Consider the following 26150-nt stretch of genomic DNA (forward strand, 5'->3'; position numbering starts at 1 on the left):
CTACATATGTGTATTCAGCATTAATCCCCTACTATTTGATCCAATACCTGCCTATTTGCTAATTGTACAAATTCACAAAAACTGTCTGACCGAGAACCACACTAGTGGATCCTGAGGGGTGCCTAACACCTTCCCCTTAGGATAATTTCAAGCCCTTACCCTATATCTAGTTATCAAACGTAGTTGTACATGAACCTTACATGTGTCCTAATGCACCTTAAATTATTAAGTGTTGACTCTTCAAAATTGCAAGCCCCTTCCCAAAAGGAAAAGAGTCATCCCAACCAGAATGTCATAAACCCCAATTTCCCGATATGAGGTGGGGAAGGGGGCGGGACAAGGTGTTTCATGTGGACCAGTGTTTGGATAGGGTCACGTATTGCAGCGAAGTTATATGGAGGTATGACCCTTCGGGTTAGATTCGTGTGTTCTATTTCTATGATGTGTGACGGGTTTCGAGCATTGTGTTGTGGTGGTACTGGTGAACTTACGGTACAACTCTCTCATTTGAGTCATTTTCATGATTTAAGTATGTTCGGATTATTGCTTATTGGTGCGCAGATTGCACGAGTTGTGGCTTTAGTTTTGGATTGATGTGTCATGTCACCAGAGTAGTTGTGTTGGATTAGATGAGATCGTTGGGATCTATAATGAATATAAATGGATTCGATTTCAGCGTGTTGGAAGATTAATATCGATGTTGGCAGTATACGGAAGTGTTGGAATGAGGCTTTGTTGGATAAGAGACTTATTATCGATATTCGGTTGTTTTGAGCAACTGTTGTGATTAGGAGTTATCGCTACGACTGTTTGAGTTATGTGGTACATCATGTAATTGCATCTGAGGTTGCGGGTATGGTTTGCTACAGCTTGTTCGGGCTTATTCAGAGTATAAATGTGAGATTCTAATCTTGTAAAGGATTTCATAAGGGGAAATGTGGTTCTAAGGTTTATGGGCTAAGTTGGATTGCGAAACTTCAGTTACACTGTGTTATCGGACCTATATGAGATAGGGTGACATGGGATCACCCCCGAGTATGTGCATGGCAATGTTTCATAGCGATTTAACAGTTTTCGGAACAACTCTGGGCACGTTCGAGGACGAACGTATGTTTAAGTGGGGGAGGATGTAACGACCCGATCGGTCGTTTTGAGCTTTTGCACTTCGCTCGCCAATTCTCGGGCATGACTAGCCTCGTGTGATATATTATGACTTATGTAAATTGTCGGTTTTGGTTTCAGGGTAATCAGAATAAATTTGAAAGAACAGTTCTCAGTTTGAAACTTAAAATTTGAAAGGTTTGACCAAGTTTTGATTTATTAGTATATGATCTCGGATTGGAATTTTTATAATTTCGTTAGCTCCGTTATGTGATTTGGGACTTAGGAGCATGATCGGAATGTATTTTGGAGGTTCGCGGAAGGTTTAGGCTTGAATTACCGAAACTGGGATTTTGGCATTTTCCGGTTGATAGGTGAGATTTCGACATAGGGGTCGGAATGGAATTCCGGAAGTTGGAATAGGTCCGTTGTGTCAATTGTGACGTGTATGCAAAATTTCATGTCATTCGGAGTTGAATTGATGGGTTTCGGCATCGTTTGTGGAACTTGAAAGTTCATAAGTTCTTAAGCTTGAATTCGAAGTTGATTTGGTATTTTGGCGTTGTTTTGAGTGATTCGAAGGCTCGACTAAGTTTTAATGATGTTATGGGAGGTGTTGGTATATTTGGGTTGAGGTCCCGAGGGCTTTGGGTGTGTTTCGGGTGAGTTTTGCGCGAGTCCGGGCATTACCGGGACTCAGGCATTGGTTCTGGTGCTTAAATTTACAGTTGGGGTGTAAGTTTTACCGCTGGGGCGAAAAATGGTCTGCGGTCCGCGGTGGGGAAGAATCCGCAGGTTCACTGGTCTGACTTCAGAAGCCTATATCTTTTGTTCTACAAGGAATTTTGAGATGATTCAAAAACAAAAGTTGTAGCTCGTCGTGTCTAGTTTTCAGAAAACTAAAGAAATTACAATTTGAACATATGTAGAGAAAGTTATGGCTAAAATACTAAAGTATGTCACTGCAGTCAATATTTTCCGTTGTAGCAATGATTTTACCGCAGTCAGCATTGGTTTTACGGTCAGCGGTGATGGGGATCCGAAAGGTGATCTATAAATACGATATTTGGAGTTTTATTTCATATTTTTACCTATAGAGCTCGAGCTTTGGCGATTTTTCGAGGAATTTTCAAGAAAACCATCGAGGTAAATGATTCTAACTCAATTTTGGCTAAAATACATGATTATAACGTTGGATTCATCATTTGAGTAGAGATTTGGGATGTAAATTTGGAAAAAATTGTGGAAATTCATAAAATAAATTTTTGGGATTTGAAACCCGATTCGAAGTCGGAATTGAGTGAAACTAGTATGGATAGTGTCGTAATTGAATGAGTTGTTGGATTTTGAGACTTTGGTCGGATTTCGAGACATGGGCCCAGGGGCTGGGTTTGAGCAATTTCGGGATTCTTGAGTTAATTTGATTATTCTTGCCTGGGCTTTGTTCCTTTAGCGTATATTGATGATAATGTACTGATTTTGGTTAGATTTGGAGCATTTGTAGGTCGATTTGAGAGGCAAAGGCATCGCGGGCTAGAGTTTGGACCGGTTTGAGGTAAGTAATGATTGTAAATATTGTCCTGAGGGTATGAAACCCTGGATTTCACATCAATATGCTACTTTGAGGTGACGCACACGTTAGATGACGAGTGTGGGGTCGTGCACCGTTAGGGATCGTGACTTAGTCCGTCTCGTATGACTGTTAAGTCACGTATTTGATTAAAACTTGTTTGATATAATCGTGTTTTGGAAAGCATTATCATGTTTTGGGCTGAATGCCATATTTGGGCCTCGTGCCAACTGTTTTAGACCCTTAGGGGATTTTTACTACTATTCCTCACTATTTTGACTTTATATTTGTACTCAGTCATGTTGTATTTTACTGTTTTCATAGCTCATCCATATTTACTCCGTTTTGATATTTTTAAATGATATTTTGGGCTGAGCATTATGTTTTACTATTGCCCGAGTGGCTTGAGAGATTTCTGAATAAATGAGGTTGAGGGCCTGTATTGTAAGAATATTATGGGATCGGGTTGTGCGCCGTAGTAGTGTAGTACTGATTTATGATTATGAGGATGAGGGCCTGATTTGTTACGTCATGAGGTGGCTTGAAATGAGGCCGAGAGCCTATATTGATTATGCCACGAGATGGTTTGATATTGCGCTTGGGACGTAAGGGGGCCCTCCCGGAGTCTGTACACCCTCAGTGAGCGCGGGTACCCACTGTGAGACGTGATATAGCTCGAGGGACTAATGTTGTTCCATGTTATTTCTCGGGGGCGATTCTTGATTTATGTTATGCCCGAGGGGCTGATTACGAGTGATTGTGAGGTAGCCCGAAAGGTTGGTTCTGTTGATAATATGCCTTAGGGGTAGTTTATGGTACATGTTTTGCCCGAGGGGTTGTTTACGTTTCTATCATATTTATTCACTGTTTTATCTCATTTGAAAACTATTGAAAAGTGTTTTAAAAGTTTTTTACCGAAACTGAGCATGATTTTCGAAGTAAATGATTTCTGTACTGTGTTGGAAATATCCTGCTTTTGTTGTAGCATTTTGATGTGGTTTACGTATTTTCTTACTACTCAGCTTTCATTTACCTTTATTACTTACTGAGTTGGAGTACTCACATTACTCCCTTACCTTGTGTGCAGATTCAGGTATTTCTGAACCCGGTAGCGGGTGTTGATTGCTCAGAGGCAGAGTCATCGGAGTTTAACAAGGTAGATGCCCGACGTCCGCAGCACCATCTTTCTCCCTATTGTTTTCATTAGACTGTATTTAGTACATTTTTAGATTTTTCATTGTATTCAGACCTTAGTAGATGCTCGTGACTTGTGACACCCCAATGTCGGGCTTGTATATTATTTTTGCATTGTTCATTCAGACTTACATTATGAAATATTTGTTTAATTAAAGGCTTAAAAATAATTCTTATTGATTAATGGTTAATTTGGGAGTTATGTTAGCTGGCCTAGTTTCACAATAGGCGCCATCACGACCTGGTCGATTTTAGGGTCGTAACAGTAGGCAATGGCCTGGTAATATCCATTTTCACAAGAATTATGGCATGTGAGATCCTCTCCACTTTAGTGGTACATTCATCAGCATAAATAGATGTCCCTAGTCCACTTCCAATTCGACTCAGAGAGTCAACTCCCTAGAATTTCAATGGTAAGTTTGGGAGCTTAACCCATAAGGGGAGAGTCTTCAATATTTCCTCCTTGAAATCAAAGTGAGGAGCCAACTCCCATTTAATACCATATCACACAATAAGATAGTGATTTTCGATGCTAAGGACAGTCTGTCACCAGAATGGGCACAACTCCGCCGTCCGGCGGTGAAATTCCACCGGACTTGGCTCAAGAACTGCCTTAGCATTGAGCACAAACCCAAATTGGTTTCATTCCACAATTCCAAACGATTTTCTATAATGCTACAAAACGATGCAGCGACTACTATAGTTTCGAGTCACATGAAATTTTCAGAAACTTCCCAATCCATTCCTGGGCCAAATCGAACAATTCCAGGCCATGAAGACTCTCCCCTAAGTCAAATACTACCTCCCCACCAAATATCAGACCATTCTACCATGGAAAATGAGAGCTCTGATGTTCTGCAAAATGCCGGCGAGGAGATAGTTGCCGGAGAAGATGCTCCAGGTATCCAATTGGTACGAAACCAATGCGAAAATGTCTCTGCTAACCTAGAAAACACTCTCAAATCCTCGAAACCCCACCACAATCAACAAATCTCCATAAGAAGTCAAAAAACAAATTCTGCAGTCGCGAACATAACAGGCGTTCGACAAAATGTCCCAACCAATTTCACTGACCCAATTGAAGTGCAACTTACTAAAAATGACCCTTCGAATGTTCCTAAAGCTCATCGTGGTGCAGGAGCCACTTTACAAGGCCCAATCCATGGAGATCGATTATCATATTTCTCCTTAGTTGCTTAGTTGGTCGAAGATGGTGAACCAACTATCCAAATCGACCAAGGTCAATGCCAAAATTCTTTTGCAGATATAGGGAATCTTCCCAATCCATCATAACCTCAGGTCAACCAATCAAAAGTCACAACATCTCCAAAATCGACTCCTGCAACTACCATTGTTACATATGCTCAACCAAAAGCACCAGTCATCTCTCCTTCATAAAAAAACCATGTGATTGACCTTACTCAAGCAGCTGTTCAAAATGCTCCAGGACACTTGGAGAAGGCACCAACTAATGAGCTATCTAGTCATGTTGCCAAGACTCCCCAATAAGATCAAACAAAAACCAAAACCACCCCTTGACCATCTACTTCCGCATACCCAAAGATCTCAGCCAACTTTGATAAACCTCGATACCCACAAAACAATAAGTCACCTACAGAGCCTATCCAAAATGCCCAACTTCACAACAATAAACCAGATATTCCACACAAAAAAAAAACAATACCCAACCGAAAAAACCACCAAACTATCCTGCCCCACTTTCTTCTACCATCACACAATCCCTAGAAACCAAACTAGGAGCAAAACACGTTGCAGATTTAGTTCCAATAAAATTCACATCCCCCCAAATAACCACCAAATAGGGTCAACCAGCGATTATCTTCACCAGGAAAGACTATATGGTCACTCTAGCCAATAGACGCCAATACACTATTGTGGGAAAAGTTCTTAACACTATACCCAGAATGGAAGTGATCAGAAGAAGCTTTACAACTCAAACTGAGTTCAGAGGAGGAGTCAAAATAGTCCACTACTCCAGAGCAACACCTTCTTCTTCAAGAGCACATGCCTTAGTGATCACTGGCTTGCTATTAATTGTACTTGGCCCTGAATATAATACTTCATTCCTTTCTTTTATACTACTGAACTTAACAATAAAGAAACCTTCATTGTGATAGTATACATTTGGCTTTGTTACGAAATTCCATTGGAACGCGATAAATCTTTCAACAGCTCCAATACTAGGTGTATCTTCAACTACATACATGACTACCGCCTTCCTTCATTTCTTTGTTTCCTTCTCAACTTTAGCTTGCTGCAATTTAATTATTTTTCCCCATTGTGTATCATTGGAGGTACATAAGTGAGCCCCATTCCTCTAGCCGCATAGGTATTCTCCGCCACTAGATTAGCCCAGGATTTGGGTCCAGTAGTAGGCCTTGTTCCAGCTACTTTAGCTTCATCACACCCAGTGTCTTCAGTTCATTTGCATCCCTCTTTGCCTATCACCAAGTCATGCATAGTTCCTTTAGGGTTTACACTCAGTTGTAATTGTCTTTGAGCACTTAATCCTTCGCCGTGTGATTTGTTGCCAGCATTTTTCCCAATTTCCAGCTTGATTCAAGTTATTATTAGGGCCAGAACTTACCCCTACAATCATCTAACTCCCCTGCCTGTTCGATCCATGCACTTCAGTGTGTATTCCTTCTATCTGCTTGTCTTTGCTCCCACTCTCTGATATGCGATTTTGATTTGCGTTTGAAGCACTCACCATCAATCCTCCAATTGATTTTGGAGTAGTCGTCCCTTTCTTGCGAATTAGGGTTCCTTGTGTTGGCATTAATTTCCCTAATTCACCATTTTGACTCGTCGATGCTATGAATTCTGCTAATTGAACCTTCATATTGCTTTTCTTAGGTCTTCCTCTTCCTCCCACGGCCGGCAGCGCAAGACAGCAATCACAATAAATTACATTCGATGACAATCAAAAGTGCATGATTCAGCCCAATCGATATTATTACAACACCAAGCTGAGCCGAGCTTTTGTTACACTATCGAGCTCAGAGATATCGAGTCAAGCCCAACCTAGTTTTGTTAAAGTATAACTGATCGAGCTCGAACGGAGGGCGAGTTGGCTCTTTAAGGTTTAGTTACGCGAGTAATGCTACACCATTAAAAGAATTAAATGATTTTGTTACGAATAGGATTCTATTTAGAGTGAATGTCTATCTTGTAGAGAGTTTTACTTTGTGGCTAATTCATTTTCCCTACTATAAATAGAGGGGTCTTACCCCTTTGTAAATCATCCCAAAATTCAATAAGAATTCTCTTCTCCCTACTTTTCTCTGCAATACTCTTCTTCTTCTTTTATTGTTTCATAACACGTTATCAGCACGAGACTCTACCGTCCCAAGAAGATTAAGGTACAACTCTTCTCCTCTTTTAATTATGACTGATATTATGAAAAAAAAGTTTGTTGCCCTTGAAATTTCGGGCAAGAACTATATGACATGGGTGTTGGATGCTGAAATCCATTTAGATACAATGGGTCTTGGAAACGCCATTAAAGACAAAACTAAAGCATCCACCCAAGACTGTGCTAAAGCCTTAATTTTCTTGCACCATCACCTTGATGAAGGGTTGAAAATAGAATATCTCACAGTCAAAGATCCACTTGTTTTGTGGAATGATTAAAGGAAAGATATGACAACTTAAAGTTGGTCACTCTTCCACAAGCACGATATGATTGGGATCATCTGAGGCTCCAAGACTTTAAGTCTGTTTCTGAATATAATTCTGCAATGTTCAGAATTACTTCTAAATTGAAACTCTGTGGAGATACTATCACTGATTATGATATGCTTGAAAAAACGTTCACAACGTTTCATGCCTCCAATATGGTCTTGCAACAGCAATACAGAGAGAAAGGTTTCAAAAAGTACTCTGAGTTGATTTCTCTTCTCCTTGTGGCTGAGCGAAACAATGACTTGCTCATGAGAAATCACGAAAATCGACCCACTGGGTCTACACCATTGCCTGAAGTGGATGAGGTGTATTCCCATTATGCTAAGCATGGAAAAGGTTGTGGCCCTATTCGTGGTCGTGGTCGTGGTCATGGTCGTGGTCGTGGCCATGGCCGTGAACAAGGAAGAAATTTTTCTGGTGTTAATCACCCCTCAAAGAAAAATAACCACCAAAAGTGGAAAGGGAAAGATGAGAAACCAAAGGCAAATGGTTCAGAAACCGAATGTTATTGTTGCAGTGGAAAAGGCCATTGGGCAAATATTTATCGTGTACCAAGACATTTGGTTGAGCTTTATCAAGCATCTCTAAAGAATAAAGGTCCTGAAGCCAATTTTGTCTCAGATAATGATTTTGACATCACCCACTTGATGGGAAAATAGACCACTTGATCGGTGATGGATCCGTGGTTAAAGAAGATTGAGTAGTTTAAATTTTATTTTTGTCAATTCGTAGTAGTTAGTGAATAAACATCATGTAATCATAGTTCTTTACATGAATAGTAGTCATTAGTATTGATTAGTATTATTTATTTTATGAAATAGTGTTAGTACGTTTTGATTAAATATGATTCTTATATTTGTTTTAAATAATGAACTTGATGCCTAACCAATCACGTGAACTGTAACACAAAATTCAATGTTATTACGTACATTTTTTTACTATAGTCATTACAATTTCAAAATAGTTATTTAATTGTAAAAGCTAGCAATTGCGCATGAAATGTACATTAGCATTACTAATGATAAATAACATAGTCATGGCGTATAGTATCAGAGAATCATTTAATAAATAGTTTGTTTGCATTACTACTACACAAGTCTGATATAGTAGTATACTAGTTAATTTTTACGACATTTGTTCACAAAAAGGTGTTGATACTTTTTCAGTTTTCCAAAAGCTTTCCAGCTAAACACTATTAGAGCAAAGTTTTTTAGTTTTCACCAAAAAAAAAAACGGAAACCACCTATTGAATAGAATTTTTCAAAAATATCAATGACGTTTGGGTAATATTTTTTTTTGGCGGAAATTTCCAGTTGTTTAAAAAAATGTCTATAATAATCATTACCATACTGGGTCATAGATGTATAATGTGCTTATAATTGTATAATCTTTAACTACGTAATTGTTTGCATTATATATAATAAGAGTTTACTCAAAATTGCATTAAAATGTCATTATCAAATCATTTGTTTAACTTTATTTCTTTCCTTTTTCTCTGAATATACTAATATTTATTCGTCTATTTCTTTTGTATGCAAAACCATTGGAAGCAAATATGGATATCCCACAAAGCAAACTTGGATCAAAGTTCAATTGTAAAAATATTTGTTTAATTGATTCATGTACGACACATACAATATTCAAAAAGAAGAAATATTCCTCTTATTTAAATATGTGTAAGGTAGATGTTACTATAATTTCTGGTAGTAGTAAATTAATTGAAGGCTCTGGAAGAGCTACTATAACTCTGCCTAAAGGAACAATACTTATCAGAGAGAATGCAATGTTCTCCTCCAAGTCCAAGAGGAACTTGTTGAGTTTTAAAGATATCCGTCGAAATGGATATCATATTGAGACAATAAATGAGAATATCTTGAATATCTCATCATTACCAAGAATATCTCTGGCCAAAAGAGGGTTATTGAGAAGTTCCAATCCTTATCTTGTGGCCTGTATTGGACAAGAATTAGTGCAATTGAGGCACATTCTACCGTAAATCAAAAGGTTACTAATTCCAATACTTTTGTAATTTGGCATGATCGATTGGGACACCCTGGATCAATTATGATGAGATGAATTATAGAAAACTTAAATGGGCATTCATTAAAGAATTTAAAGATTCTTTTAAATAATGAATTTTCTTGCACTTCTTGTTATCAAGGCAAGTTAATTATTAGACCATCACCAACAAAGATTAGAATTGAGTCCCTTGCGTTTTTGGAACGTATACAAGGGGACATTTGTGGACCTATTCACCCACCTAGTGAGTCGTTTAGATATTTTATGGTCTTAATAGACGCATCTTCTAGATGGTCTCATGTGAGCCTATTGTCATCTCGCAACCTCGCATTTGCAAAATTAATGGCACAAATAATATGATTGCGGGCACAATTTCCCGATAATCCAATTAAGTCTATTAGAATTGATAATGCTGCTGAGTTTTCATCCCAAGCATTTAACGATTATTTCTTATCAATTGGGATAAAAGTGGAACATCCTGTAGCTCATGTTCACACTCAAAATGGTCTTGCAGAGTCTTTAATTAAACGTCTGCAATTGATAGCAAGATCGTTACTCATGAAAACGAAGCTTCCCACTTCTGTTTAGGGCCACGCCATTTTGCATGCAACAATACTAGTTCGTCTCAGACCGACAAATTATCATAAATATTCTTCATTGCAATTAGTTTTGGGTCATGAACCTAATATATCCCATTTAAGAATTTTTGGATGCGCAGTATATGTGCCTGTAGCACCGCCATATCGCACCAAAATGGGTCCGCAAAGAAGGTTAGGAATATATGTTGGGTTTGAATCGCCCTCCATTATTCGCTATCTTGAAACATTAACGGGGGATTTATTCACTGCTCGATTTGCAGACTATCGATTCGATGAGACACTTTTCCCAAAATTAGGGGGAGAAGTTGGTGAAACCAAACGGGAAATTTTATGGAAAAATTCATCATTATCTCATCTTGATCCACGTGCCTCTATTTGTGAAAAAGAGGTGCAAAAGATTATCCATTTGTAGAGAATAGCAAATCAAATGCCAGATGCATTTACGGATTTGAAAAAGGATAACAAAATCACATATCCCTGCAGAGAATGTTCCAATCCGTATTGATGTCCCTGTTGAACAATCTTCTAGTGTCATAGCTAATGAGTCAAAAGCACGCCTAAAACGTGGCAGACTATTAGGTTCCAAAGATCGAAATCCTAGAAAAAGGAAAATAAATGATCAAAATGGCACTACGAAAGAATCTCATGAAGAAATCCACAATTTAATAAATTCTGAGATTCATGAGGAATCCACTAAGCCCGAGACTCAAGAAAATAAGGAACTATCAATAAATCCAATCGATATTGAGACAAATTTGAATCGAGTGGATATAGTGGTGGATTATGTCTTTGCATATAATGTTGCATCTAGCATTATGCAAGAAAGTGAGGATCTTGAACCTCAATCTGTTGGAGAATGTCGACAAAGACTTGATTGGCCAAAATGGCAAGAAGCAATCCAATCAGAATTGAATTCACTTGCAAAACGTGAAGTTTTTGGGCCTGTAGTCCAAATACCTAATGGTGTTAAGCCTGTTGGCTATAAATGGGTCTTTGTACGCAAGAGAAATGAGAAAATCGAGGTACAAAGATATAAGGCACGCCTTGTTGCACAAAGATTTTCACAAAGGCCGGGTGTCGATTATGAAGAGACATGTTCACCCGTTATGGATGCTATAACGTTTCGTTATCTCATTAGTTTTGCTATCCATGAAAAACTTGACATGCATTTAATGGATGTGGTTACCGCCTACCTTTATGGCTCACTTGATAATGAGATATACATGAAAATTCCCGAGGGATTCAAAATGCCTAAAGCAAATAATTCAAAGTCCCGGGAAATATTTTCAATCAAATTGCAAAGATCGTTGTATGGTCTAAAGCAATCAGGATGAATGTGGTATAATCGTCTTGGCGAGTATTTATTAAACAAAGGCTATATAAATGATGTAATTTGCCCATGTGTTTTTATAAAGAAAACAACATCGGAATTTGTTGTATATGTTGATGACATAAACCTTATTGGAACTCCTATAGAACTCCAAAATGCAATTGATTATTTAAAGAAGGAATTCGAGATGAAAGATCTCGGAAAGACAAAATTATGTCTTGGTTTGCAAATCAAACATTTGGCAAACGGAATTTTTGTTCATCAATCTGCCTACATAGAAAAGGTATTGAAACGGTTTTACATGGATGGAGCATATCCATTAAGTACTCCGATGGTTGTTCGATCACTTGATGTGAATAAGGATCCATTCCGGCCTCAAGAAGAGAATGAAGAGCTACTTGGTCCTGAAGTACCTTGGTGCACTAATGTATCTTGCTAACACTACAAGGACCGACATAACTTTTTCAGTTAATGTCTTAGCAAGATATAGCTCTGCTCCCACAAGGAGACACTGGAATGGAATCAAACACATATTACGGTATCTAAAAGGGACTACCGATATGGGCTTATTTTATGGCAATAATTGCAGTCCTGATCTTGTTGGTTATGCCGATGCTGGGTATTTATCCGATCCACACAAGGCTCGATCTCAAATAGGTTATGTGTTTACATGTGGAGGCACTGCCATATCTTGGCGATCGACTAAGCAATCAATTGTGGCTACTTTATCTAATCATGCCGAGATAATTGATATTCATGAAGCAAGTCGAGAGTGTGTGTAGTTGAGGTCTATAATACATCTTATTCGAGACAAATGTGGTTTGAAATGTGAAAAACTACCCACGATTTTGTATGAAGACAATGCAGCATGCATAGCTCAATTGAAGGGAGGATTCATAAAAGGAGATAGGACAAAGCACATTTCACCAAAGTTATTTTTCACACATGATCTTCAAAAGAATAATGATATCAATGTGCAACAGATTCGTTCAAGTGATAATATGGCTGATTTGCTCACCAAGTCTCTACTGACGTCAACCTTCAAGAAGCTAATACACAAGATTGGGATGCGAAGGCTCAAGGATGTGAAATGATGCTCTCATCATGGGGAGTTTAATGTGTGTTGCACTCTTTTTTCCTTACAAGGTTTTGTCCCACTGGGTTTTCCTTGCAAGGTTTTTAACGAGGCAACCAAAGGGTGTATAGTTAGATATGTGTACTCTTTTTCCTTTTCTAGAATTTTTTTTTCCCATTGGGTTTTATTTTAGTTAAGGTTTTAACGAGGCACATTACTTATTGAGTAGACATTCAAGGAGGAGTGTTATGAATAGGATTCTATTTAGAGTGAATGTCTATCTTGTAGAGAGTTTTACTTTGTGGCTAAGTCATTTTCCCCCTATAAATAGAGGGGTCTTACCCCATTGTAAATCATCCCAAAATTCAATAAGAATTCTCTTCTCCCTACTTTTCTCTGCAATACTCTTCTTCTTCTTTTATTGTTTCGTAACAATTGGAGAATTATAATAGCACTAGTTTAAGTTGGCAATTGCTTTCAACCGTGACTGACTTATATACATTATTAGTATTAGAACTCAAGTTCAAACGAGGTTAACTTCATATCGAACGTAAAATATAATTTTTGAGCCTAAAAAAGTAAAGCGGCAATAAATTCCACTAATAAAGTATTCTTAACTTAAGTAACGATGTGCATTAAAAAATTAATTTTATCTAATTAATTAAAGAAGTACAAAAATATAAGTTTATTAGTCGTAAATAACTAAATATTTAAAATGCCTTGAATTGGTTTAAGTCAAGATTAAAATGCGTGTCAATAGAAACGTTTGAGAATCTAATTGACATACTATTTTTTATATATGTTGATTTCAACTGACATACTTCCATTATATGAAAACACGTGAAAGCATAATGTGAGGTTATAACGGAAGCATGACCCTGTAAAATGCGTCAAACGTCTCAAATAATCCTTTTTTAATTAGATAAACTACATAAGTCTGATGAAAACAATGTAAATTCAAATGTCCCGAACCCAACCTTTGACTGAAGAAGTGCACTGCTTATGGAAACAAAGAATGAAGCAGTATATTCTACTTCTCCATCATAGAAATCAACCATCCAATCCAATTCACATTATTTGAACTCAAGAAAGTGTCAATGTGAAACATTAAACAGTGACAAATCATAATATTCAGCTCAGACAGAAAAGGAATGTCCCACGTACAAAAACACTCAAGAGTATACTAACATCTCCATAATGTTTGAAATAATCAAGCTTGGGAAGAATTGGTCATCTGAGCTGGTTTCGGAGACGAAAATCTTCAGTTTTCTCAACAAGCCAATCTCCTTTAGCATTGTACCAATCACTATATTTTCATACAAGATCCTACGAATAAACAATGTAAACATCGAAATCTTAAAAAAAATTCAAAGAATTGAAACTATATCCTTAAAGCCTTCCTCGGGAAATAGCTTACAATTCTCGTAAAGAAGCGATGGTGCTAGAAACTAGAAAGTCCTTCACAGAAGCACCAGGAAAAATACTGTAAAATTACAAACACAAGAGAATGTGACATGCTTTCAAAAAATATCCAATAAATTAGATTCCAAAAGATCCATACCTAAAAACAATACAGAAAATGTACAAAATTACTTAAGTGGAAGACACCTCTTCAAACAATTGATCTTGCGCCATATAGAAAAAATTCCAAGCCAATCATAAGGATCTAAGTCAAAAAACATTGCAATTTCAGAAAACCAAAAGTTGACTCAACAACAACAACAGACCCAGTATTATTCCAAAAGCTGACTCATATATTCTAAAGGTAGTGAGAGCATAAACTCTGTAAATCTCCAGTTCTATACTGGTATGCCCTCTATTTCACTTTATGAGACATTACTTCCTTATTTGTTCCAAAGAAAATGGCATATCTCTATATGTGAAAATAATTTAACTTTAAGCTTCAACATTTTACGCTTACACCAAGTTGCATCAAGAGCTGATTCAATTGCAGCACTTACTGTAACAAGAAGAGCGTGAACTCATTCTCAAGCACTTGCAGCGGCTGGTTTTTTTTTTTTTTTTTACGATATTTAGTAAGGCTAGGTTCAATAAAGACAATCCATTTATTCATAGTAGCTGTCCAACAGGAAAACTCTTTCAATCAAGCAAGTAAGCCAAGCAAGAATCGATTTGCCGATCCAACTATGGACAAAACACCACGCCCACAGGCTCGGCCGAACTGAGCCGCTCAGGCCGCAAGCGACAAACAGGCAGATTCTCAGACTGAAGAAGCAGTGGCTACCATTGCTGAAGTCCACCATCAGGAACAACCTCAAGCTGGTGGCCCAGCCCAAGAAGTTGTTGTTGAGCCAATAGAGACATTTTATACCAATATCTTCATGAGAAGTTTTACACCAACACAAATGTCCTGACATGTTTAAAATCTCAAGTTCCAAAAGTTTTATAATCACACAAATATTACATGTTAAGACCACAAGTTTCTAAGTCTTTATTTCTTTCCTAAACTCCTTGCCGAGCATGAATTGGATTGGAGGAAGTATAAGGTATCGATTTTTGGTATTATCAATTTACCACTTAATGCAGAGTTTCCATACAACAAACCAATATCTTCACGAGGAAAAAGAAATCATATAAGGAGAGAGAAGAGAAGCAAAAAAGAAAAGCTAGGAGAGATAATATAATTATGAATAAGTTCCAGCACTCTCCTTCCTACATTTCAGAATACCATACTTAGGAAACATACATTATTGGCATATACCATTTTCCTAATAAGATAAAGAAGAGAATGGAAATTGTCTTACCTTTTTCGCTCTTACAGAGACAAAACCCAGCAATCGAGTCAACCAAGATTTTAGTCTACTCTGTTCATTTGAAAGAACTCAATGAAGACTTTTATGCTGATCATTTTTTACCAGCCAGAAAAATAACCAAAATTCTAGAGTGGCCGTGATCCTACTCAACCTTATCCCTAGAACGAACCACAAGCCTATTTATTTTTAGGACATCGATATTTTTTAACAAAGAATTCCGAAACAAGTACCAGAAATTAAGAAAATTCAGTGTTCGTGATAACACAAATAGCTCCAGTGAAGAAAAACCAGTTCAGCTGCTATAGTTTATTCTAGACTTCTAAGGCCAAATGTTCTCTTGTTTACCTCCGTTCTGCAATCCCATTCATCTGCATCAGCAAGCATATCAAGCACATTCACAGAATCTGGGGTGACACAAATGCATAACACCAACTTAAAGACAACAAATATTACTTTTCAAATAAATACCATTGACAGTATTGAAATTGCAAGTTATAAGTTGCGCGAACATAGTATTTCAAGAATAATGAACTTGCAAGACAGGAAATGTACGACATTGGATAATGAACTCCAAATCAGGGGAAATCTCTGGAGTACATTTTCGTACATAGTGGACGAAATTATCGAATCTGTATTTTCTGTTCCAAACAAGGACACAGTGAACAAGCTTTTGGTGCAATATCTGAACTGTACAAGATTAGGAAGCCAATTTTTATTTTATTTTTTTTGGATAACCAAGAAATACCTGAGGGCCAATGGCGCATGTTCAAACCTGCCGCATACAAAATCCAGATATTCAAGTGGAGAAGTATAGAGTGGCAGGCCTATTATCATTTTAAGGAGCCAGATTATATATATGTATAAGAAAATATCGACAGAGAGGCACTTAAAGATTTCCTACCATCAGACCCAAATAATTGCTAATTGGGATAAAAAGGAATCATCCTATGCTTAAGCACTTCATATTTGCTCAGAGTTATAGCTATATGCAGCATATGACGGCTTATAGAAAAACTTGAAGTGTGCATTCAGGCAATAATTTATATAACTTCAAATAACCGAGATAAGGAAAAGAAGAGCCGTCGGTTTCTTAAAGAATATACTATGTATGAGAAAAAGATGAATAATTCCAGGACAATTACAAATTCGGAAAATTCAATCTGACTCAGATCTGGAAAAGAGCAAACTTTTTATTTTATGAAATAGGGTGTTTCATAAGACAATAATTGGAATATTCACAGCTACATTTCTGTTGCTTCTTGAAACTTTGATTGTCATATTCTGTTGCTTCTTTATGCTTTAACAATCATACAAAATCATCAACATAGTTTAACTAAGATATAGACATTTAATTATTGTTACTATCTGTTTTTATTATTTGGTTTTGGTTCTTATTGTTACTATCTTAATATTTTGCTATCTCCAGCTTCTTGTAATTACCTCTTCTATATTTGTATTAGACGTTTATTGTCTTCTGAATTTTTCTTCTCTTACTTACTTTCTCACTCTATATTTTCCTCCTGATTCGTTACTTTGTTATCTTCCTTTTTCTTGTACAGACTCACTCTATCTTTTCCTCCTGATTCTTCTCTTCCTTTTATTCATTATTGACTGTTTTTAAATTAACTTAAGGTTTTAGTTCATCCTTTTTTTTGCGCTACTTTACTATGGGTAGGGCCACACCCGTGGTAGCGGTAACAACCCCTCCCTCCTTTGTTTGGCTTCGTGGTGTTTGTGTGTATTTCAGGTTAGGACTTGTGGCTATTAGGCGGCGAACGAGATGTGCGTGTGCAAACAGAATAGTCCGAGCGAATGTCAGCAAGGGACGGCGGGAGTGGAAGCGAACGTGCTAGGTTGCCGCAACACCGTCGTATATACCAAGACAATTCCCAGGTTCTACTCGCGGGAGTTGGTACCTCCCGTTTTCCTGTTTCCCTTTGTTGTGTTAGTTAAATTGTTGCCATCATAGTTCGTATTAATCTATTCACCGTATTAGTGTGTCTGTAGTTGCAGCTTGTCTTCTTCTAGTTTGGTCTGTTGCCTTATGTGTGTTAGTGATTCCCAGTAGTCTGACGTAGGTATAGTGGCTGTGGTCTGGGATCGAGTGAGGTCATGTCCTTGGGTGGAGCGGGGGGTGGGGCAGGAGGCAGGGCAAGGGTTAGGGGTGGGTCAAGAGGCAAGGGAGGTAAAGGGGACAAGGGTGCCCATAGGTTGAGAATTGGGTCATGGAACGTAGGTACATTGACGAGTAAGTCTATAGAGTTGGCGAAGATCCTCTAGAAGAGGAGGGTCAATATAGCATTTGTCCAAGAGACAAGGTGGGTAGGGTTGAGGGCAAAGGACGTGGACGGGTATAAGCTTTGGTACTCACGAGTCGAGAAAGGTAAGAATGGTGTGTGTATCTTGGTAGATAGGGGACTTAGAGAGTCTATAGTTGAGGTTAGATGAGTGAATGATAGATTGATGACTATTAAGTTGGTAGTTGGTGAGCGCACCCTAAAGGTCGTTAGCGCCGCATGCGGGCCTGGATGAGGAGGTTAAACGACACTTCTGGAAGGGGTTAGATGAGATTGTGCGCCAGGCTCTGCCTGCTGAGAAGCTATTTATAAGAGGGGATTTCAATGGTCATATCGAGTCGAACGCAAGTGGTTATGACGAGGTTCATGGAGGCTTCAGTTTCGGGGAGAGGTACGAAGGAGGTACCTCGTTGTTGGACTTTGCTAAGGCTTTTGGGTTGGTGATTGCGAACTCTAGCTTTCTGAAGAGAGAGGTGCATCTGGTTACTTTTCAAAATGCGGCGGCGAAGACTCAGATTGACTATCTCCTCCTCAGGAGGTATGACAGAGGGCTATGCAAGGATTGCAAAGTGATTCCGGGTGAGATAATCACGACGCAACATAGGCTCTTGGTGATGGACGTTGGTATTATGTTAAAGAGGGGGAGAAGGTCTGCTCAAGGAAGACCGAGAATCAAATGGGGAAGCTTAACTAAGGATAAAGCCCAAAAGTTGGAAGGGCAGTTATCGGCTATGGGGGCTTGGAGGAGCAATGGTAACGCGAGCACTATGTGGCCAGTGACAGCAAACTGTATAAGGGAGGCTGCAAGAAAGGTGTTAGGGGTCTCGACGGGCGTCTCTGGTGGGCACAAAGGAGACTGGTGGTGGAGTGAAGTGGTCCAAGGTAAAGTGGAAGAGAAGAAGGCGGCATACCTGAAGTTAGTGGGGAGCATAAGTGAGGAGGAGAGGCGAGTGTGCATGAAGAGGGATAAGGTAGCTAGGAAGGAAGCTAAGATGGCGGTCACGGAGGCTAAGACTGCGGCTTATGGTCGTATGTACGAGGAACTAGGGGAAAAGGTGGGGAAAAGAAGTTATTCAGGCTGGCTAAGTTGAGAGAGAGAAAGGCTCGGGATTTGGACCAAGTGAGATGCATGTCGAAGGTAGAGTATTGATGGAAGATGCCCAGATTAAGAGGAGATGACAGACTTAATTCATAAACTTCTGAATGAAGAAGAGGATCGAGATATTGTGCTAGGAGAATTGGAGCATTCCAAGAATCACCATGACTTTGGGTACTGCAGGCGTATCAAGGTTGAGGAGGTCGTGGGAGCTATGCGTAAGATGAGTAGGGGCAGAGCAACCGGGCTAGACGAGATTCCAGTGGAATTTTGGAAGTGTGTGGGGAGAGTAGATTTGGAGTGGTTGACTAGGTTGTTTAATGTTATTTGAGTGGAGGTGGAGTATGGTGGTCTCATTGTATAAGAACAAAGGTGATATTCAGAGTTGTAACAATTATAGGGGTATCAAATTACTGAGTCATACCATGAAAGTGTGGGAGAGGGTGGTTGAAGCGAGGGTGAGGATGACAGTGTCTATATTCGACAACCAGTTTGGGTTCATGCCGGGTCGTTCTACTACAGAAGCTATACATCTTATTAGGAGGTTGGTGGAACTGTACAGAGAGAGGAAGAAGGATCTGCACATGGTGTTTATTGACCTATAGAAAGCGTATGACAAGGTTCCTAGAGAAATTCTCTGGAGATGCTTGGAGGCAAAAGGTGTGTCGGTTCCCTACATTATGGCGATTAAGGATATGTATGATGGGGCTAAGACTCGGGTTAAGATAGTCGGAGGTGACTCTGACCATTTTACGGTTGTAATGGGGTTACACCAAGGTTCTGCGCTCAGTCCGTTCTTATTCGCCCTGGTGATGGATGCGTTAACGCACCATATTCAAGGGGAGGTGCCGTGGTGCATGCTATTCGCTGAAGACATAGTTTTGATTGATAAGTCACGAGCCGGTGTTAACGAGAGGCTGGAGGTTTGGAGACAGGCTCTTGAGTCTAAGGGTTTCAAGCTGAGCAGGACGAAGACGGAATACGTGGAGTGTAAGTTCAGCGCTGAGTCGGGGGAATTGCGCGTGGATGTGAGGCTTGAATCACATGCCATCCCAAGTAGAGGCAGCTTCAAGTACCTTGGGTTGGCTATCCAGGAGGGGGGGTTGACGAGGATGTCACACACCATATTGGGGTAGGATGGATGAAGTGGAGGTTAGCATCTGGAGTCCTATGTGACAAGAGAGTTCCACCGATACTCAAAGGTAAGTTCTATAAAGCGGTGATTATACCGACCATGATATATGGGCTGGGTGTTGGCCTGTTAAGAACTCACATATCCAAAAGATGAAAGTAGCAGAAATGAGGATGTTGAGGTGGATGTGCGGGCACACTAGGATGGATAAAATTAGGAATGATGATATTCGGGAGAAGGTATACGTGGTTCCCATTGATGACAAGATGCGGGAAGTGAGACTCAAATGGTTCGGGCATGTTCAGAGGAGAAGCCCAGATGTCCCGGTAAGGAGGTGTGAGCGGCTAGTTGTGGAGGGTACGAGAAGAGGTAGAGGGCAACCTAAGAAGTATTGGGGAGAGGTGATCAAGCAGGATATGGTGAGGCTTTAGATTTCCGAGGACATGACACTTGATAGGAAAATGTGGAGGTCGAGTATTAGGGTTGTAGGTTATGAGGTAGTTGAGTCTTGCCTTACTTCGTACCTCTATGAGACTAGTCTGGTAGGATTTTTGTCTAAGATAGCTATTGGCAATATTGTGTCTTACTATTACGCTTTTCAATGGATGACATATTTACTACCTATCGCTTTTGCTTTACATCTTTCTTCTAAATTTAATGTTGTTCCTATTTTCCTATGATTTATGTGGTGATACTAATATTGTCTCCCTTTTGTCTTTTTTTTGTTGAGCCGGGAGTCTTTCGGAAATAGCCTCTCTACTCCTTCGGGGTAGGGGTAAGGTCTACGTACACACTACCCTCCCCAGATCCCACTATTGGAATTTTACTGGATTATTGTTATTGTAAGGTGTTTCATTGCTGACCTCAAGAAGATGTAAAATTACAATGATAAGTAGATGTAAGCTCCAATACATTTTTACAGAACCTAGCCCAGGGAACTAAAATAATGAATGTCATGGTTACAAATTAATTAACACTTAAAGAATCTCTAAATTACTCTAAAGAACTTGGATAAGCAGTATCATGGTCAAACTGACTCACGAAGTAATTGTCCGACACGTTTACAAATTTCATTAGTTAAAGATATTAATGGTTTGTGCATGTAAGTCAATAATAAAATTCGAAACTTACCTATAATATGGTTGAACTTCCGGGAAATTCAAAAATATATGTGTTGTAGTTAACATTTTCTCCGTATCAATCCAATATTGATTACGAGCATTTTCAAACCTCTACCAGGTTGGTTGAATATGGATATAGGTGATGCAAAAGGATCTATCTCACCTTTGTCATCATGCCAATGTGGCCTATTTTTTCAAATATGGCACATGAATATCAAAATAATATGAACACAAACAAGAAGTTTCCTCAACTACATATACTTTGCATATAGAACGAGGAGGAGTAAGTACAGGGTTTAAGCAAGAGTAAGTGAACCGATGAAATCGAGGAGGGAGAGAGCATTATTTACAGGGGAAAGAGTATTCCAACTAAAAAGATACAAAAAGCATTTAGCTTTCAGAGAGTGGTTTGGAGTTGATATGTGATCAAAGCATCCGCGATTCCTTTCTTGCCAGAGACACAAAAAATACTTTCTGGAATCATCTTCCAGCTTTTCCTGATGGTTTTGTCAACTATTCACTTACTCCAACTTTCTACTGCCTCCCTGATTTCTCTAGGTTGAGCCCAACTTAATCCCAAGATTTCTAGAAACACATTCCGGATATCTGCAGCTACTAGGCAGTGCAAAAGTAAATGGTTGACAGTGTTGAAGTTTGGCAAAATGCCAAAGTCCCACATTGGTTGGGAGTTAAGTTTGGGGGGATTTTTCCCCTATAAAAGAAGGCCTAATGTTTAGGATTGAAAGACACCTCTCATTTGCCTTCTCATCTGTTTAAGGCATTTGTATCTTCTCTCTTTAGTATTATTTCACTTGTATTTTTGGAGTGAAATAAAATATTGGTTGTGTCCGAGGAGTAGGCAAAATTAGCCGAACCTCGTAAATTCTGGTGTTCCCTTTATTGTTGCTTTATTGTCTTATTTATTATTTGGTGGCTGTCATAATTTTGGTATAGTAGTTGTGACTTATTCACACTATATACATTTGGCTTCCGCAACAATTGGTATCAGAGCCAAGGTACTGTCTAAGTATGCTCTGTGGTTGCAGCATAGTCTGATCTTCCACATCAGAAAAGATTTATCTTGGTAACTGAGTCAAGGTTCTGTCTGAGTATGCTCTGTAGTTGCAGCTTAGTCTGATCTTCTACATCAGAAAGGAAATAATCTTGATTTGTGTCGTCAGCTATTAAATAATATTTGTGTCAAATATGGGGGACAATAAACAAGAAGAATCTACATCAAGTGTCAACAATACGTCATCATTGGCATCTTCGCTTATGACAAGAATTGTGTCAAATGCGAAATTTGCGGTAGAAATTTTTGACGGGTCCGGACATTTTGGGATGTGGCAAGGCGAGGTTCTAGATGTCCTTTTTCAACAAGGGCTAGATCTGGCCATTGAAGAAAAGAAACCAGATGTTATTGGAGAAGAAGATTGGAGAATTATCAACCGTGTTGCTTGCGGTACCATTCGATCCTACCTTGCTAGAGAGCAGAAATATCCATACACAAAGGAAACTTCTGCAAGTAAATTATGGAAAGCACTGGAGGATAAATTTTTGAAGAAAAACAGTCAAAATAAATTGTACATGAAGAAGAGACTGTTTCACTTCACCTATGTTCCTGGTACCACGATGAATGAACATATCACCAGTTTCAATAAGTTGGTCACAGATTTGCAAAATATGGATACAACTTATGATGATGGTGACTTGGCCTTAATGTTGTTGGCGTCACTTCCTGATGAGTACGAGCACCTTGAAACTACTCTACTCCATGGAAATGACGAAATTTCTCTCAGAGAAGTTTGTTCAGCTTTGTACAGCTATGAACAAAGAAAGCGAGAAAAACAGAAGGGCGGAGAAGGAGAAGCACTGTTTGTGAGGGGTCGTCCTCAAAATCAAACGAGGACAAAGAAGGGAAGATCCAAGTCAAGATCCAGACCCAGCAAAGATGAATGTGCCTTTTGTCGAGAAAAAGGGCACTGGAAGAAAGACTGTCCGAAGTTGAAGAATAAGGCCAAACATAACAATGGAAAGGCTATTATGGATTCAAATGTAGCTGATTGTGATGATTCAGACTTCTCATTAGTTACAACAGAGTCATCAACATCATCAGACATATGGTTGATGGACTCGGCTTGTAGCTATCATATGTGTCCCAACAGGGACTGGTTCATGGAATTTCAAGAAGGAGAATATGGAGTCATCCACACAGCGGATAACAGCCCTCTTACCTCATATGGCATTGGTTCAATACGATTAAGGAACCATGATGGAATGATCAGAACATTGATAGATGTTCGATATGTACCGGATTTGAAGAAGAATCTCATCTCTGTGGGAGCCCTAGAATCAAAAGGGTTCAAAATCATTGCAGAAAATGGAGTGATGAGAGTATGCTCCGGTGCACTAGTGGTAATGAAGGCTAATCGGAAGAATAATAATATGTACCGCTATCGTGGCAGTACAGTTATTGGGACAGCGACAGTAACATCCAGTGACGACAAAGAGGCAGAAGCAACCAAGCTATGGCACATGCGCTTGGGACATGCTGGAGGAAAATCCTTGAAAACTCTATCAGATCAAGGATTGTTAAAAGGAGTAAAGGCTTGCAACTTGGAGTTTTGTGAGCATTGTGTTAAAGGGAAACAGACAAGGGTTAAATTTGGTACAGCGATCCATAATACTAAAGGCATTTTGGATTATGTACACTCTGATGTTTGGGGTCCTTCCAAAACACCTTCATTGGGTGGGAAGCACTATTTTGTAACCTTTGTTGATGATTTTTCCCGAAGAGTATGGGTGTATACAATGAAGAGCAAAGATGAAGTGTTGGGAATTTTTCTCAAATGGAAGACGATGGTGGAGAATCAGACAGGCAGGAGAATCAAGTGTATTCGCACAGACAATGGAGGTGAATACAAAAATGATCATTTCAATAAGGTCTGTGAAAATGATGGCATCGTCCGACACTTCACTGTTAGACATACACCACAACAGAATGGAGTGGCAGAACGTATGAACCGGACCTTGCTGGAGAAGGTACGGTGTATGTTGTCCAATGCTGGCTTGGGCAAAGAATTTTGGGCTGAGGCAATTACATATGCATGCCACCTCATTAATCGTCTACCATCTGCTGCTATTGATGGCAAAACACCATTTGAAAAATGGTACGGAAAACCTGCTGTAGATTATAACTCTTTGCACGTGTTTGGCTCAACTGCATATTATCATGTGACGGAGTCAAAATTGGATCCAAGGGCAAAGAAGGCTATTTTTATGGGAATTACTTCTGGAGTCAAAGGATATCGCTTATGGTGTCCTATGACAAAGAAAGTAATATTCAGCAGAGATGTTACCTTTGATGAATTTGCTATGGTAAATAAGGTAACAGAAGATACCAAACAAAATGAAGGTGCTTCTAAGCAGGTGGAGTTTGAGGGAAAATTTATTTTTCCTACACAAGAAGCAGAGGAGGAAACAAATGAAGATTACCCTCTGGAAGGAGAGCCAGTAGAGGAGATTCCAACTCAGGAATCTCAACAACAACTTGAATCAATAGCAACCAGCAGGCCAAAAAGAACAATAACGAAACCTGTTCGTCTCATAGAGACGGTTGCTTGTGCAACCTCAATTGTAGCTGATGATGTTCCTACTACTTATAAAGACGCTGTCCAAAGTTCAGAAGAAGATAAGTGGAGGATTGCCATGAATGATGAAATACAGTCCCTTCATCAGAATCATACATGGAGATTGGCCAATCTCCCGAAGGGAAAGAAAGCAATTGGGTGCAAATGGGTATTTGCAAAGAAAGAAGGATTTCCTAACCAATTAGATGTTCGCTACAAAGCAAGATTGGTGGCCAAAGGATATGCTCAAAAGGAGGGAATTGATTACAATGAAGTATTTTCTCCAGTTGTAAAACATTCCTCCATTAGAATTATGTTGGCTTTGGTAGCACAATTGGATTTGGAACTAGTTCAGATGGATGTAAAAACTGCGTTTTTACATGGAAACTTGGAGGAGGAAATCTACATGACTCAGCCAGAAGGATTCAAAGTTGCTGGAAAAGAAAATATGGTGTGCAAACTTGAAAAATCGTTGTACGGATTGAAACAATCTTCTAGACAATGGTACAAGCGATTTGACGAGTTTATGTTGCGGCAAGGGTACAAGAGAAGCAAATACGATCATTGTGTGTATTTGCACAAGCTTAAAGATGGTTCCTTTGTATATCTTCTCCTATATGTTGATGATATGTTGATAGCTTCCAAGAATTTGGAAGAAATTGATAAGTTGAAGATTCAACTGAAGAAGGAGTTCGAGATGAAGGATTTGGGTGAGGCAAAGAAAATTCTTGGCATGGAGATAATTAGAGATAGACGTTCAAAGAAACTCTGTTTATCTCAAAAGGAATATTTGAAGAGAGTACTTCAACGTTTTGGCATAGATGACAAGACTAAGCCAGTTAGTACTCCACTTGCTTCCCATTTTAAGCTAAGTACTACTATGTCGCCAATGGATGAAGCTGAACGAGAGTATATGTCAAAGGTACCATACGCAAATGTTGTTGGTAGCTTGATGTATGCAATGGTTTGCACAAGGCCTGACATTTCACAAGCTGTTGGAGTTATTAGCAGATATATGCACAATCCAGGGAAGGAGCATTGGCAAGCTGTGAAGTGGATTCTACGGTATATTCATAATACTGTAGATGTCGGGTTAGTTTTTGAGCAGGAAGACAATCAGTCTGTAGTTGGATATTGTGACTCAGATTTTGCGGGTGATATGGACAAACGAAGATCAACTACTGGTTATGTGTTTACTTTTGCAAAGGCACCAGTTAGTTGGAAGTCTACTTTGCAGTCAACAGTTGCTTTGTCTACAACAGAGGCAGAATACATGGCTATTACAGATGCTGTGAAAGAGGCAATTTGGCTTCAAGGATTGCTAAAGGAGCTTGGTGTTGAACAAAAAGGTATCACAATTTTTTGTGATAGTCAAAGTGCTATTCAATTAGCGAAGAACCAAGTTTATCATGCAAGGACGAAGCACATTGATGTTCGGTATCATTTCGTACGAGAAATCATAGAAGAAGGTGGAGTCACGGTGAAGAAAATTCATACTACAGAGAATC

The 26150-nt window shown here is 39.0% G+C and overlaps 2 protein-coding genes across 2 annotated transcripts; both read left to right on the forward strand.

The window, feature by feature from the left end:
- Positions 1–7722: 7722 nt before the first annotated feature.
- LOC138868475 (uncharacterized) lies at positions 7723–8229 on the forward strand. Its single transcript, XM_070146029.1, has one exon. The coding sequence runs from the start codon at positions 7723–7725 to the stop codon at positions 8227–8229; it is 507 nt and encodes a 168-aa protein (XP_070002130.1).
- A 10049-nt stretch (positions 8230–18278) lies between these two features.
- Positions 18279–18755, forward strand: LOC138868476 (uncharacterized). Its single transcript, XM_070146030.1, has one exon. The coding sequence runs from the start codon at positions 18279–18281 to the stop codon at positions 18753–18755; it is 477 nt and encodes a 158-aa protein (XP_070002131.1).
- Positions 18756–26150: the final 7395 nt, after the last annotated feature.

This window comes from Nicotiana sylvestris, chromosome 5 (genome assembly GCF_000393655.2).
Source record: "Nicotiana sylvestris chromosome 5, ASM39365v2, whole genome shotgun sequence".
In the NCBI taxonomy this organism is placed as follows: Eukaryota; Viridiplantae; Streptophyta; class Magnoliopsida; order Solanales; family Solanaceae; genus Nicotiana; species Nicotiana sylvestris.

What these genes read in the sequence shown, in the direction of transcription:
- LOC138868475 (XM_070146029.1), top strand. Translation starts at nt 7,723, where the DNA reads ATGGTCTTGCAACAGCAATACAGAGAGAAAGGTTTCAAAAAGTACTCT.
- LOC138868476 (XM_070146030.1), top strand. Translation starts at nt 18,279, where the DNA reads ATGGACGTTGGTATTATGTTAAAGAGGGGGAGAAGGTCTGCTCAAGGA.